Genomic DNA, 15165 nt, shown 5'->3' with positions numbered 1-15165 from the left:
AATCCATCGTTACATTTATATTCTTCATACAACCTTACTAAATATTTCTAAAAAAATTAAAGATCAATAGTCATCTCATCAATAAATTGTTAAAATTCGAAATTTTTGTTGTTTAAAATTATGTATAAAATATAATCTTAAAGATCATATAGTAAATAATATCTTATTAATATAAAATTTGACAAGTGTATTAAAAACATAAAAAACATGCAATCAAGTGGCTAGATTTTCAAAATATGCTGTAATGTTAATTTTTTTAAGGAAGTTGTAGCCTTAGGCTACAACTAATTTTGTAACTAAACGTCCTACATCAAAAACCAATTAACAACGAGTCTCTCTTATACCAAAAACTAATTAATATCTCAACATATTATAAGTTAAATTCTATTATATCTCAAAATATTTTTTTTTTCTCATGAAAAATTAATATGTAACAATTTAAAGCTGGTACAGAACATGTTGAGAACTGTCAATGAACCCATAACATTCTCATATTTGCTTCCATTCTCTTGAACTCATGGAGTTTCAAATTCCCTTTCTTTTTGTCCTTTTTACTTTCTTCCTCTTCCTGTTAATGGCAACTAAAATAGTAAGGAAATCAAAAACTAAGTCAAGGTTGCCCCCAGGACCATGGAGATTACCACTCTTAGGAAACTTGCACCAACTTGTTGGCTCACTACCTCATCACTCTTTAGGAAAACTTGCTAAAAAATATGGACCCTTGATGCACCTACAACTTGGTGAAGTTTCCAACATCATAGTATCTTCACCAGAAATGGCCAAAGAGGTTATGAAAACACATGACATAATCTTTGCTAGTAGGCCTTATCTTCTTGCTGCCAAGATCTTGTCTTATGATACTAAAGGCATTGCCTTCTCTCCATATGGAAGTTATTGGAGAGAGATTAGAAAAATGTGCATGGTGGAGTTGCTAAGTGTAAAACGTGTTGAATCATTCCGATCAATTAGAGAAGTGGAGGTGTCAAATCTTATCAAAATGATATCTGCAAATGAAGGTTCACCAATCAATCTTAGTGAGAAGTTCTTTCAATTAGCATATGGTATAACATCAAGGGCTGCCCTTGGTAAAACAGCCAAAGACCATGAAGCATTCATATCAATTGTCAATGAAGGTACAAAACTGGCATCAGGGTTTTGTGTTGCTGACATGTTCCCTTCAATTGAAGTGCTTCAAGTTATTAGCAGTTTGAGGCATAAACTTGAGAAGCTACATCAAGGGATTGATCAGATACTACAAAAAGTTTTGAATGAGCACAAAGGCAACAATTTGGAAGCTAAAAAAGGCGATGGCAAAGCAGATAAAGATATTGTTGATGTCCTCTTAAGGCTCCAAAGGCATGGTGACCTTGAACATCCCTTAACTGACAACAGCATCAAGGCAGTCCTCTTGGTTAGTATTTTAATTTCTGATTAACTATGCAGTCTGCCAAAGTGTGTCCATTATCCTATAATGACATTAGCTCTATATTTTAAACCCACTAATAGTTTGGTAGTCTTATGGAAATTTTATCTGAGCTACTGAGCAAAATTTTGGTCTTTGTAGTGTAGATAGAGATCCTATATTTTTAATCTGGCATCAAAAGAAAGACTAGAGGTTGAAGAATGAGTATAATATCCATAGGCTGTCTCTGAAAAATTGATAGTACACATGCAATCAGGAAGAGGTTGTGTTACTGGAATTATATATTAAAAGTTATTTTGACCCCTGCATTGTGGCTTGAGGTAAGGCGATTATTAGACGCCTTGAAGTTATATTCACAATAAGTTAGTTTCTTTTTCCTTCTTTGTAAAATATAAATCTTAAACAGTATCAGTCAATGAGCTTTCCTTTATGACAATTCCTTCTTTGTAAAATATAAATCTTAAACAGTATCAGTCAATGAGCTTTCCATTATGACAATATTGAGATAGAGCAGGTTTCTATTATAGCTACATGAGGTCCATCCAGGTAATAGTCTTATAGATAAAGGTACTTTCTTTTTTTGGTTGGTAATAGACAGATATGAACAAGTTGTACAAATTGCATCCTTAGGTGTTTGAATTAATATGGTGAAACGAACATGATATTTTGTCATCACTTTCAAACAGAATTTCCATTAGATGCCCTTGAAAATCATTGAAAAAAATAAACATAAATACCATTAATCTTCTTTCAGGACATATCCAGTGCTGGGAGTGAGACATCATCAACTACTCTAGAGTGGGCAATGTCAGAAATGGTGAAGAACCCACAGGTGATGGAAAAGGCACAAGCTGAGGTGAGACAGGTCTTTGATGGAAAAGCATATGTGGATGAAACATACCTTCATGAATTGAAATTCTTAAGTTCAGTTATCAAAGAAACTCTGAGGCTGCATCCTCCTATTCCTTTGTTACTTCCAAGAGAATGCAGAGAGAGTTGTGATATTAATGGATACAAGATACCTGTCAAGACCAAGGTCATTGTTAATGCATGGGCTATTGGAAGAGATCCAAGGTATTGGACTGAAGCTGAGAAATTTTACCCAGAAAGATTCCTCAACAGTTGAATTGATTACAAGGGGACAGATTTTGAATACATACCTTTTGGTGCTGGAAGGAGGATGTGCCCTGGAATTACATTTGCTATGGCTAATATTGAGCTTCCACTTGCACAATTACTATATCATTTTGATTGGAAACTTCCCAATGGGTTGAAGCAAGAAGATCTAGACATGACTGAAGAATTTGGATTGTCTTTAAGAAGAAAAAATAATCTACACTTAATTCCTATGCCTTATCATCCTTTGTCTGTAAAATAAAATCAGCATTTCTTACTATCCTTTGTCTGTAAAATAAAACCATAAATGGTATATTATTGTATGCTCACTTTGTATTGCTATAAATGTAACCAACTAGACTTTTGAGATTATGTGATGTAGGAAGAGCAAAGAATTTTTTATTTTTTATTTTTAATTTAATTTGGAGTCCATTATATGTTTATTTAATTTCCTAAAATCATTGGTATTTTGTAATTCAATTACTAATATTTCACAAGTCAATTTGAATTAGGGTTTCCCTTGTCAATTAGGATTAGGGTTTCTATATAAGCCAAGCATTGTTCTTTTATTGAGGGGGGATTATTTGATGAACAAAATTTCTATTAAAATCATCACAAATCTAGTGCAAACTCTAGCCAACCCTAGATGTTGACTCCTAGATTATCTTATTTGAGAAAAATCTAGGGACACAACTTTCATGTCACAACTTTTGGTCGATGGTGAGTAATGAAGAAAAAGTTGTGAGTCCATATGAAACTGATTATCAACCACTCATTATTGTCTATTACTTCATCAAGCTGTGGCAAATGGGGTGATCCTATAGGAACTATTTTTATTTTTCTTGGTACTAACTCCAAGCAAGCCTAAGTTCTGATTCCTAGATTTTTTATCTTTATATTTCTTGTTCTTTAATTTCTGTGTTGCATCATTCTAGTGTGTCCTACATCATTATGACCTCATGCTCTTGAGGTAGGACAAAACCAAAACTGATGCAAAACCAATATTTTCAAAGAATTTGATGAACAAGGAAATAAAATAAACTTAGAAATCAACAGCTAGACTTGCTTAGAATTAGTACCAAATAAGAAAAAGAAAATATAACCACATAATTGAGTTAATTAACACCTAAGGTTGGTTGAAGTCAACATTAGACTACTAGAAAAATTTGAACTAAAAATTTGTCGAATAAGAGACCTAGGCTTCAAATTCTGCCTACACCAAAAACTAATTGGTGTATTAGTTTGATAGCAATGAGCAATTATCATGGAGCAGATGCCATATATTGAAATTCAATCCTATCTATCCAAAAAAAAAAAAAAAAAATTGTAAAGAATGTTTAACTCTTGGTTCTTTAAATAAAGTTCCAAACTTACTATCCTAGTAAGAAAACTCTACTAACCTAGTAAGAAACAGACAGACTTTATTCCTAGACCAAGTAAAAAACAGAAAATAAAAAAGTTTAATCAATTACAGAAAGTAAATAAAATAAATCATAGGTATTAATTGATTAGGGCTTAGGCCCAAGTGGTAACAGTCATCCACTGTTACCCAAAAAAAAAAGTCATCGACAAGCTCACTGGTTGGGCAATGTGGTGTTTATGTCCATAATTGGAGGCCTGTATCTTTTGTCAGCACAAGCTCCTCTGATACTTCTTAGGGAATGTGGGTGTGTAGAAATGATATCCTGATATTGGAGGAACCTGAGAACTTTGCTCCAGAGAGGTTCTTTGATAGCCATATGGCCTACAAGAGGGCCAATTATTCATACCTGGCCCTGCCTTATACCCAGTTTAGTTATATAATCTGAGTAAGCCTCTTCTTGCATTGTTGTCGTACAACTTCGATTGGTAACTATCCAATGAAGTGAAGATACGGACATGACTGAACCTTCAGCATGACAAAAGAAAATGAAATCCGAACATTATCCCCATTGCTTATCAACCTTTAACAATTGAATGTGTTTTCAGAGATATGAACAGGACTGACTGTGTCAGTGTCTATTTCCTATGTCTGTCCAAAGCTTTTGCCAAGGTTTTATTTTAGTACTCCCCTGATTCTCCCCACACTGGGAAAGTTGGTTGGTTAGGGAGCAAGATTTATTTATTTATTTGGAAGACAAGCTTCCATTTTGAGAACAAGGGGTTGAGAAATTTCTTTGAGTATCCTTTTATTGGCTTGTGTTGATGTCTGGCTGTAGAAACAACTTCTACACTGGATTCTAGTTTTTCTATGCTATCAGAGAGTAAACATTACCATGAGCACATGGGATTGAATGTTCAGTTCACTATGTGGGGTATTTTCCCTTCAGTAAGTGGTACTGGTATATGAATATTTGACTTTCTATCAGCATATATGTTGTCTGGTAACATTGGAAACTAAAATCTACTCTGATTATGTTCCTTTCAACACCAGTTCAAAGGTGCAAGCTAATGATATCCGTATAATAATTTCGTCCCAAATAACTTGACACCAACAGCATAGCGTTAAGCAAAAGACACATAAGGGAAACATGTTTGAAAGAACAAAATGCCATCAATCAAGTCCAGATCACATATAGCCTCTTTTCAAGCATAAATATTCCAACTTAGTCTATCAATTTCTATATTATCTGCTATTATCAAAAATGTACTGTGTACACCATTTGTTCATACAATATGCCCAAAACACACAGCAACCACTAACTAGTTCACCCAAAAATCCCTCTAATATTGTTCAACGCAATTCATACAAGATCTAAGAGGCTTGATTCTCCACACACAAAAAATAAAAAAATAAATAAAATAAATAAAAGGTAGCCTAATTTTCGTCATTGTCAAAAAGCCTGCCAGAGTTGAATAATGCCTAAATAAGCTCATCACTTAACTATTCAAAACTGGAATTCGACCTCAGAGTGTACTCTGCTACAAGTTGAGAAAAAGACGATGATTTGTTTTCTAGCAATCTTGTTGGAGAATCATATTCCTCTATAAGCCCTGCACCAAGATAGAGAGAATCTGCTTAGCCATAGCATTACAATGAAATCATTCTAACCATGAAAGAACTACAGGAGCAGAAGCTATAGGTAGTAAGCAAAATCATATGGTCATACTAACCATTGTTTAGTAGCAGAACCATGTTACTATCAAGAATGGAAGTTATCCGATGTGCAATGGTAATGACCGTACAGTTGGAAAAATGTTTCCCTAGCGTTTCCTGGATTAGAGTATCTGTAGCAGTATCAACAGATGCAGTAGCTTCATCCAGCACCAACACCTTACTTTTCTTGAGCAGCACACGGCCAAGGCAGACCAGCTGCCTCTGACCCACACTCCAATTCTCTCCATTCTCACTGACTGCAGCATCCATAAACATATAACAACAAATTTCCACAATATGGTTTTGAAATATTCTACATAATAAGCTGAATAGACAAACCTGTGGAATCTAGTTTTCTGTCTTTCTTCCTAACTTCATCTCCAAGTTGACACTTATCCAAAGCCTAAAACAATTAGAGGTGACAAATTAAAGCCAAAGAAATAAATAATCAGGTTCCGCACATTGACTACAATTCCTAAGAGCAGTGCATGTCCAATCTAGGAGGAAAATCTAGCAAAGAAAAAATTTCTTCAAACACCAAAGAAGAAACCAACCCACCTCCCAAATTTGTTCATCTGTATACTCTTCTAGTGGATCCAGGTTGCTTCTTAGAGTCCCTTCAAACATTGTTGGGTCCTGAGGGATGATGCTTAGTCTAGATCGCAATTCATGGAGTCCAATCAAGGAAATGTTTATGCCATCTATCATTATCTGACCAACGGCAGGTTCAACAATTCGGAAGAGTGCTTGTATGAGAGTTGATTTTCCACTGCCTGTTCTCCCAACTATACCAGTTTTCATTCCTCCATGCAAAGTGCATGTGAGGCCTCGCAAAACAAGTGGCATATGTGGGGCATACCTCACCTACATTGCACCCATTACCCAAAATTACAGACATTGCATAAAAATCATACCCATGAATGACCTTACATATAATCTCTTGGTTTTTGCATAATAAACAACTAAGAACTGACCTGCAAATCACGAATATCAATTTCTCCTTGTGATGGCCAGAATTGATCAGGTCGGTTTTCTTCTGTCACAAGAGGTGGCTCACTTGGTATACAAGTGTATTGAAGTATTCTCTCTACTGATATAATTTTGTTCTCCATTTGGCAAATGTTCCATATTACCCAGGCCTGTAACATGTTTAGATTAAGTCCATATGTCACAGCTAAGCCCGCAATGCCTTCAGGAAAAATGTGGACCAAAAAAAAAAAACATGAAAATTAGAAAGGTATAAGTTCTTTTACCAAATGCCAATTTAAGTCAAGAGAAAGAAACTGTTGTGTGTTAATGAGACACCAGATGTGAATTACCTACCTGGATCAATGACTCCTTCTGGAATAGAGATTAAGAAAACCAAGGAGAAGGCAAATGTGATAGAGGATAACATATCCAATCGGAAGCACAACCACTCCATAGCACCAGCAATATTGAATTTTGGCCGAGAATTCGCATCTGTCAGTTTCATATTTGTGTCCTTAAATCTTGATTCTTCATCAAAGCTCCTGATAGTTGTTGAGCCTGAAATTGTTTCAGCAAAATGTTGTATCAATGGAGCTTTGCACACTCCAACTAGTCTCGCCAGTTCTCGCGCTGAAGGTATGTAATATTGCTGCAAAATCATAAGTTTGTGTGAACCCCTTGTAATATTACAGTAGGAGTTAGGCTTGATGGATTCTTCTCATAAGTAGATCTTTCCATAGTTCTAACCCAGAAATTTCTGAAAATTGAAGGGCAAAGGGCAACGAAAAATACACTACATTTGTCTAGCTACTTGGCAAACATCTAACTTAAGAAAACATATTTTCAACAAGAATTAATTTATCTAGCAAATCGGTGTATTTTTATATCCACATGATAGCAAAATTCGGCTTTTAATAGGTTTTACATTTAACCTGTGCAATTTTGTAGCATGTACAAAGTATATATTCTAAAGATTGCACTAATATAATGATGTAGGACACAATTTACTATTTTATTATTGTAATTTATTATTTTTGGTATTTTTATGTAAAAAAACGTTATTTTAGGTTTAGGTGATTTATTTTCTTGTTTTTAGGTGCATTTAATGCTTTTTAGGTCAAATTTAATTCCTGTTATGGTTAGGTATCAATTAGGAGTTAATTTAAATTATATTTTCTTGTCAGTCAAGTTTTAAGAAGCCCTTAAATAGGCTCCTAAGTCTGTAAACGTTTTTCATAGACTATTATCAATAAACACAGATACTTTGTCAAATTTTTTTCTGGTGGATTCCAGATCTATCACCTTGTAGATTCAAGGAACCCCTCGTGGATTCGAGGTTTACTATTAGGAACTAACAGTTTAGTTTCTGTTCCATCAAGAGAGCATCATGTGTGCTTTTCTTTAGGCTTCCGCGACATCAATTGGTATCAGAGCCTTGACTTACCCTGGTCTGATGGCTAACCGGTGAGACGGTGACCACCACAACAATGACGGCGGTAACGACGTCAACAACCCAGTCCTCACTAGGGCTGAGTTCCTTAATTTTCGTGATGAGAATCACCAATCTTGTGAAAAGAGTTAAAAAGTTATAGGCAAAATCCAGCAAAAGATTGCTACTCTTCTTGCTAGGAAATCATCTTGCAGCAACAATGTTCGATATATTCAAAGACACACTCCAAACTACAAGAAAATTCCATTCTTTGACGGAGATATGTGTAAGATGGATTTTATTGACTGGCTTCTTGATTTGGAAGAGTATTTTAATTTTTGGAAGATTTGTGATGAAGAAAAGGTGCAGCTTGCATCTAATAAATTAGACAATAAAGCAGAAGAATGGTGGGAAGACATTCAAATTGATAGAAAGCGACGAGGTAAGCATCCAATTCGCTCTTGGCAAAGAATGAAAAGAGTATTAATTGATTTATGGTTTCCTAATGACTATTATGATATACTAGATTATATAAGTGTTGATTATAAATCTGTATATTCATATGAAAAGCAATATATTCAAAACCAAAATTATGATAGCCAAGTCCATGTGTCAAGTAAAGGAAAGGGTTTGAGGGTTGAGAAGAAGCAGTATATTTCTAAAGAAAATTTTGAAGTGGTTAAAAAAGATCAAGATTTGCTACAAGTTATTGAATTGAAGATTGAAAATACCACTTGTCAAAAATTTGAAGAAGAGGTCAAAGAAACGAAGGTTGAGTTGATTGTGAATAATGTCAGGAATGAAGAGGTGGTAATTATTGAGAACATTGTGGAAGATTCAATTGAGGTCAAATACGAGGATGAGTCCACAACTCACAATCCTCAGGTCTCAGTTGATTTGTTGAAGATGACTACACAATATGTTGATTTTCTTGGAGTAGAAAATTTTAATTTTACTATCAACCTTTTGTTGATTAATGTTGCAAATAAAGTGAAGATAGATGAGAAGAAATTTTATGCTACACTTTATGACAGATTCAAGTTTCAGAACCGAATCAAGTTATTAAAACATTCAAAGTATTTGTTTATATGGAGTGGAAGATTTCAGATTTCAAGAATGAACTCGAGGACGAGTTTATTTCAAGTGGAGGGGTTTGATATAGGACACAATTTACTATTTTATTATTGTAATTTATTATTTTTGATATTTTTATGTAAAAAAAAAACGTTATTTTAGGTTTAGGTGATTTATTTCCTTGTTTTTAGGTGTATTTAATGCTATTTAGGTCAAATTTAATTCTTATTATGGTTAGGTATCAATTAGAGTTAATTTAGATTATATTTTCTTGTCAGTCAAGTTTTAAGGAGCCCTTAAATAGGCGCCTAAGTCTGTAAACGTTTTTCATAGACTATTATCAATAAACATAAACGTTTTGTCAAATTTTCTTCTGGTGGATTCCAGACCTATCACCTTGTGGATTCAAAGAACCACTCGTGGATTCGAGGTTTACTACCAGGAACTAACAGTTTAGTTTTTGTTCCATCAAGAGAGCATCATGTGTGCTTTTCTTTAGGCTTCCGCGACATCATATAAACACAAGATCATGTCATTTAAATTGTCTAATATGTGATGTGATTGAGGCATTTTTCAGCATAATATGGCAGACATAATTTTGATAAAGTCAGATTGTATACTAACCTGATACCAGATACAGGCTGCAATCACTGGGACAAAAATGAAGAAAACCTGCCATGCAACCTGAGACATTACTGCAATAATTCCAAGCAGTTGGATCATTGAGAATGCAACTGCTGCAACTTGATATTGAATGTTCAAATCTACTGCACTTTGGTCCGTAGAGACCTGCAAGGAAACATACATATAAATAAATTTTTTTACACCTATTATGTTTATCTGAAAGAATGTTTGTGTGTGTATTTGAGAGAGAGAGAGAGAGAGAGAGGAATTTCTTAAACTGAAGAATAAAGCTATAGAAAATTAGCAAACTATGCTTGGAGTACCATACACATCTTTCCACTTACTCTGTTTAGGATCCTCCCACTTGGAGTGGCATCAAAAAATGACATGGGGGCACGGAAAATGCAAAAGTGCAATTTACTGAAAAGTTGAGTGGCAGTCTCATACCCAGCCACTGCAAGAAGCGAGGCTCTCAAGAGGATGCAAAAAGAACTTCCAATGGCCAAAGCAACATAGACAATAATTAGGGTAGAGCTACCAACAGGAGGTTTTATGTTTTGTGAGATAGGGCTTGCCCAGGCCATCCAATAATTGCTTCCAATTTGAAGAAGCTGAAAGAGAACATGCGCCAGCAATATAAAGGGCACAAGAATTCCTCCGTATGCCATAGTGATATACTTCCAGTAGACTAAAAACCCAACTTTACCTTTCTCTCTCTCTTCTTCTTGGATTATCTGTCCTTTTGACCCAACCATGTCATCTGTTTTCTCAATTTGAACATCTGTGTTTTCTTGTTTTTGCTCAATCCCATTGGAACTAGACATATTTCCAACATCCTTGCTCATACTCGTACTCTCAGAAACTGATGCTGCCTCCACAGAATCAAGTGCCAACAAAGCCTTCTTATGCGCCCCCACAAGTTCCATAAAATCAGTTCCTGAATTAAGAATATCATTGTACTTTCCAGCTTGAGTAACCCTCCCGTCTTTCATGACCTAACAATGATTAATAAGTTGAACTCAGTGATATAAAAGAGCAGAAAAATCCATCCATAAGTGGAGTTAAGAAAAGAAAAGGTCAGAAAGAAACTAATTCTGAATGGCTCACCAAGATAAGATCAGCAGCAGGTAAGAACTCTACTTGATGTGTAACATAAATCACTGTTTTTGAATTCAAAAGCCCCAGCAAACATTCCTGCAATTTACAAGAAAACATAAATATCAAAGAAGGCTACATAGCAGCTACAGAAAACAGAACAACCAAAGTGCAATGGTATTGTGAGAATTTCCAAGCATCTCAGCTCACACACATGACACAATCACTCATCTTCAAATGTGTATATCAAAAACTTTATGTACATAACAAACTGGAAAGAAAACAAATTTTACAGTGAATATTATAGCATTATAATGCAGAAATAAATTACCTTAAATAGGTGGGATCCTGTATGAGCATCCACAGCACTAAACGGATCATCAAACAGATAGATGTCAGCATCTTGGTACAGAGCACGCGCAATTTGGACTCTTTGCTTCTGCCCACCACTCAAATTGATTCCTCTCTCACCTATGACTGTCTGATCCCCAAATGAGAGAATTTCCAGATCCTTCTTCAAGGAACATGCTTCGAGGACCCTCTCATACTTTTCTCTTTCCATCTCCTTACCAAACAATATGTTCTCTTCAATCTTTCCACTTTGTATCCAAGGTGACTGAGCAACATATGCCTTTGTCCCACACAACTTAACAGTCCCAGATATCTTGGGTACTTCTCCCAGGATACAGGAAAGCAAACTTGACTTGCCTGAGCCGACAGTCCCACAAACGGCAACCCTCATGCCTTGTTGCACTTTCAAATTTATATCTTTTACTGCTGGATTTGAGGAAGATAAGTCCCAAGAGAAATTCCCATCAATAAGCTCTATTGCTGTATCAGAACTACCTCTTGGAAGCCTCTCTATCACATCAGACTGCAAGTCATCAAGACGAAGGTACGATGCAATTCGATCAAGGGACACTTTAGTTTGAACTATCATTGAGATTGTGTCAGGAAGATTATAGATGGGCTCCTGGAGAATTCTAATCGTTGCGAGTGCAGATAAGATCTTCCCCGACTCAAGTGGGATTCCCATCAATATACAAGCACCAAATGTGACCACGGACACAAATGTGGGGGCACCCCAAAAGAGAAATGAGGTCATTGCATTAGTGTAAAGGTACTTCTTCAACCACCCTGCCTCAGTCTTCCTGAGCTCCACGATTTTAGATAGAAACTTCATCTCCCATCCTTGAAGCTTGAGAATCCTCATGTTCCTTAAAATCTCAGACGTCATCTTCATCCTTTTGTCTTTTGATTTCATTATCTTGTCTTGAAAATTCTCTAGTAATGTCCCCAAAGGAACATTAGCCAACATAACAAGTATGGTTGCCATAAAAGCTGCAATTGAAGCAAGCCCAAGATTTTTATACAAAATTAACAATGCAATAATAATTTGAACAACAACCATCCAAAGGTCATGCATATACCAACTGAAGTCGCCGACCCTCTCAGCATCAACAGTCATGAAATTGATTATCTCGCCACTAGTGTGACCCTGCTTTGACTGGCTTGAAAGGGTCAGACCTTTATTATAGACCATTGCGATCAATACTGATCGGACCCTGATTCCAACCTGCTGCACCCTAAAGAACCAGTGCCTCTGAGAGAGGCATTCAACAAGTTTTGCAGAAAAAAACACTGAAACCAGAACATAGCCCTCATTCTCAAACTCCCGTCGCCCATTGAGGTATTGAACAAAAGTATCAATAAGATATGGTCCAACATAGGAAGACAATGTGTACATCATCACAAAAAGGGCTGTCAAAAGAAAATCTTTCCATGCCAAGGAGAATAATGACTTCACTAGCTTCAGTGTGGTCACTCCATTAATTGTACCACACTCTGCCTCAAGCTTATTTCTAAAACTTGCAAAGCCCACAACTACACTATCACTGGGATCAAGTTGAGGAACATCCTCAAGGTCTAAAGTCTTCTTATTGCCAACAGAAATTAAAGGACCCATCCAAGAGAAAGTAAGAATGCTGAAAAATCCAGCATTCGAATAGGGTGTTATATTTTCACCCCCCTTAGACTTATTTGACTCTGCTTTATTGCATGCACTAGAATCACCATTCAAAAGAGGCTCTTCAAGAAAGGCATTTCCACCCTCATTTTTCCCAAAAATTCCCACACAACATAGGAACAGACCAGTGACAACAGAGAAAACATCAGAAACTATATACTGAACTGGTAAATTGACATGTTTCCTATAAAGAACAACATCTATAACAAGGCCATAAAAAGAAATAATGAGATAAAAACCCCACCAAACTCTCAACAAAATTGGGTACTTTTGTTCACCAGAATTAAACAACTGGATACGCAAATAAACACAGACTGCACCCCAAGCAAGTGTCCTAATCGCAAAATCGAAAAGGGTCACTAACCCTTCATCAGACCAACCATTTCTACACCAATAAAAGTAACTCAACAAGCACAACACTAAACTAAACACAGAAATACCCAAACAACAAATTTGAGCTAGTTTATAGCACAAACACCAGGTGTTCTTAAACCTTTGCTTTGAGGCTTGCCTTTTACCCACCATAAATTTCTTGCACACCCATGAGACAAACAAAACGAGTAACAAGACCAGGTGTAATGAGCCAGAAAACCCATGTAGGAAAACGGGTTTAATGAGAGAAAAAGTACCTGAGTACAAGAGTGAGTAGTAATTTGAGAATAAACTGGGCAAACCGTTCTCTGTGGATTCAACAAGCTCCATATTTTTGTCAAAGCTTTTGTGGGGTTCTAGACGAGACGGGTGTGAGTGTGTGCAATTAGATTCTATGTCAGAGTAAAAGATCTTCTTGTGAGTTCAATGATACATATAGGATTGTTGTTCCAAAATGAGAGAGAGAGAGAGAGAGAGAGAGAGAGAGAGAGAGAGAGTCAAAGGTCGCTTTCCTTAGGCGTAGGATTAAGATTACGTGGTGGGAAAGACTCAAAGGTCGGAGAGTTGAGACTAATTAAATTCCGACAGAAAAGGTTGGGTGTCTTTCCATGATTGGAACTGTATCGCTGTATGCGTGTGTTATTTATTCTATAACTCCTCGTTGAGTTCTACTTATTTTGCTCAAAGTATTTATAAATAAATATAAAAGTAAAAATAAATTAAAATAATAATAATTATAAACTGAATAGTAAAGTAAGTTGGCAAAAATAATATTTGCCAAAACTCACACTTTGGATTTTTCATTTTCTACCATCTCTGCCAAAATCATGCTTATTTTGTCTGAAGTTACAAGGAATGTTTTTAACTAATAATAAGAACCAAAGATGGCAAACTCATAAATATAAATTGTCAGAAAAATTTTGCTTATTTCAAATAAAGGAAGGGTAAAAGGTAGCGTGAAACCTGAAAATTGTATATAAAAATAAGTAAAAAACCAGCTTATAATCACTCTCTAAACTCAGTCTAAATGAAATTGTAACGTGAGGGGCATAGTGTGAGTCTATTCTTTTTTTTTTTTTTTTTTTTGGATGGGATAGTGTGAGTCTATTCTAAGCTAGGGGTTTGTCGATTATGGCATTAGCTTATTTTGTTTTTTTGCTAATTGTGTTTTACTTAAACATAAGATTTTAAAAAGTTGTACATAAGTAAATTAAATGAAAACAGCCAATAACTAAGCATCTCTAAGGGTGTATTTGTTAAGTGAGAATAATGATTTCATATCAAGTTGACATTTCTATTGTATAACAAAGATACAATGGTGCATTTGCATTAAGTAGGCACTTATATTTGTGCCAGGAAGAAAATGTGAATCAGTAGGCATTCCAATTATACAATTGTGGTATAATGATGCCAAGTTAAAAAAAAAAAACAAAAAAAATATATTTGAGTCCCTTATTAAGTGGCAGCTCCAGAAAGTTTTTTCAGGGTAGTCATTAAAAACACTTAATTTTAAAAAAATTATTAATAATAAAACTTGAATATATTAACTTCACAAAATAAAAACACATTCAAATACATAAAGTTTTAAAATTTTCTTTCACAAGTTTTCATATTTTAAAATTGTTATGTGATATGATAGTTTCATTATTAATATTATCGGCTGCATCATTTTCAATTTACAAAACCAAGTAATTATTAAGTTATTGATCTTCTATTCAATTACTAACATATTTCCTAAATAAGTACTAATATACAGAATACATTATTTTTTTGAAAAAAATATATCACATAAATCTAACAAATTCGACTAAAGATTAAAACAAATTCTAACAGACTAGCTATTTGAAAAGTGTGCATTTTTTTATATTAAAAAATAGAAATTTTAAAATATGTCAGCTGAAACACAATTTAAAAAATCACAATTAAATGTTTGATTTGAGATTTTAGGCTAATATGTTTGT

At 35.0% G+C, this 15165-nt stretch overlaps 2 protein-coding genes across 4 annotated transcripts; one reads left to right on the top strand and one right to left on the bottom strand.

Moving 5' to 3' along the window:
* The first annotated feature begins 499 nt into the window (after positions 1-499).
* On the top strand, positions 500-2894 carry LOC111986207 (cytochrome P450 71D9). The gene is made up of 2 exons (XM_024017833.2): positions 500-1411; positions 2178-2894. Exons 1-2 carry the CDS (start codon positions 518-520, stop codon positions 2547-2549), a joined length of 1266 nt encoding a protein of 421 aa, XP_023873601.2. The 5' UTR covers positions 500-517; the 3' UTR covers positions 2550-2894.
* Positions 2895-5124: 2230 nt separating this feature from the next.
* Positions 5125-13793, bottom strand: LOC111986197 (ABC transporter C family member 3). 3 transcript variants are annotated; one of them, XM_065772923.1, is made up of 11 exons: positions 13462-13772; positions 11138-12147; positions 10819-10905; positions 10056-10706; positions 9712-9876; positions 6939-7233; positions 6590-6804; positions 6174-6479; positions 5955-6018; positions 5633-5872; positions 5125-5512 (listed from the first exon to the last, which is right to left on the bottom strand). In XM_065772923.1, the coding sequence occupies exons 1-11, from the start codon at positions 13532-13534 to the stop codon at positions 5403-5405; spliced, it is 3216 nt and encodes a 1071-aa protein (XP_065628995.1). In that variant the 5' UTR covers positions 13535-13772; the 3' UTR covers positions 5125-5402. The 3 variants fall into 3 exon arrangements, with proteins under 3 accessions (XP_065628995.1, XP_065628996.1, XP_023873586.2); XM_065772924.1 differs by lacking the exon at positions 13462-13772 and adding an exon at positions 12237-12378; XM_024017818.2 differs by having other exon boundaries at positions 11138-13793.
* Positions 13794-15165: the final 1372 nt, after the last annotated feature.

The sequence above is a fragment of the Quercus suber genome, unplaced genomic scaffold, assembly GCF_002906115.3.
Source record: "Quercus suber isolate HL8 unplaced genomic scaffold, Cork oak 2.0 scaffold_66, whole genome shotgun sequence".
In the NCBI taxonomy this organism is placed as follows: domain Eukaryota; kingdom Viridiplantae; phylum Streptophyta; class Magnoliopsida; order Fagales; family Fagaceae; genus Quercus; species Quercus suber.
Note: the sequence above shows the minus strand (reverse complement) of the source record. Positions and strands in the feature narration are given on the sequence as shown.

What these genes read in the sequence shown, in the direction of transcription:
- LOC111986207 (XM_024017833.2), top strand. Translation starts at nt 518, where the DNA reads ATGGAGTTTCAAATTCCCTTTCTTTTTGTCCTTTTTACTTTCTTCCTC. An exon ending in GCATCAAGGCAGTCCTCTTG is followed by an intron (nt 1,412 to 2,177) that starts GTTAGTATTTTA and finishes ATCTTCTTTCAG; the next exon opens with GACATATCCAGTGCTGGGAG.
- LOC111986197 (XM_024017818.2), bottom strand. Translation starts at nt 13,534, where the DNA reads ATGGAGCTTGTTGAATCCACAGAGAACGGTTTGCCCAGTTTATTCTCA. An exon ending in CAGCCTGTATCTGGTATCAG is followed by an intron (nt 7,234 to 9,711) that starts GTTAGTATACAA and finishes ATGATTTTGCAG; the next exon opens with CAATATTACATACCTTCAGC. An exon ending in CAGATGAACAAATTTGGGAG is followed by an intron (nt 6,019 to 6,173) that starts GTGGGTTGGTTT and finishes TAATTGTTTTAG; the next exon opens with GCTTTGGATAAGTGTCAACT.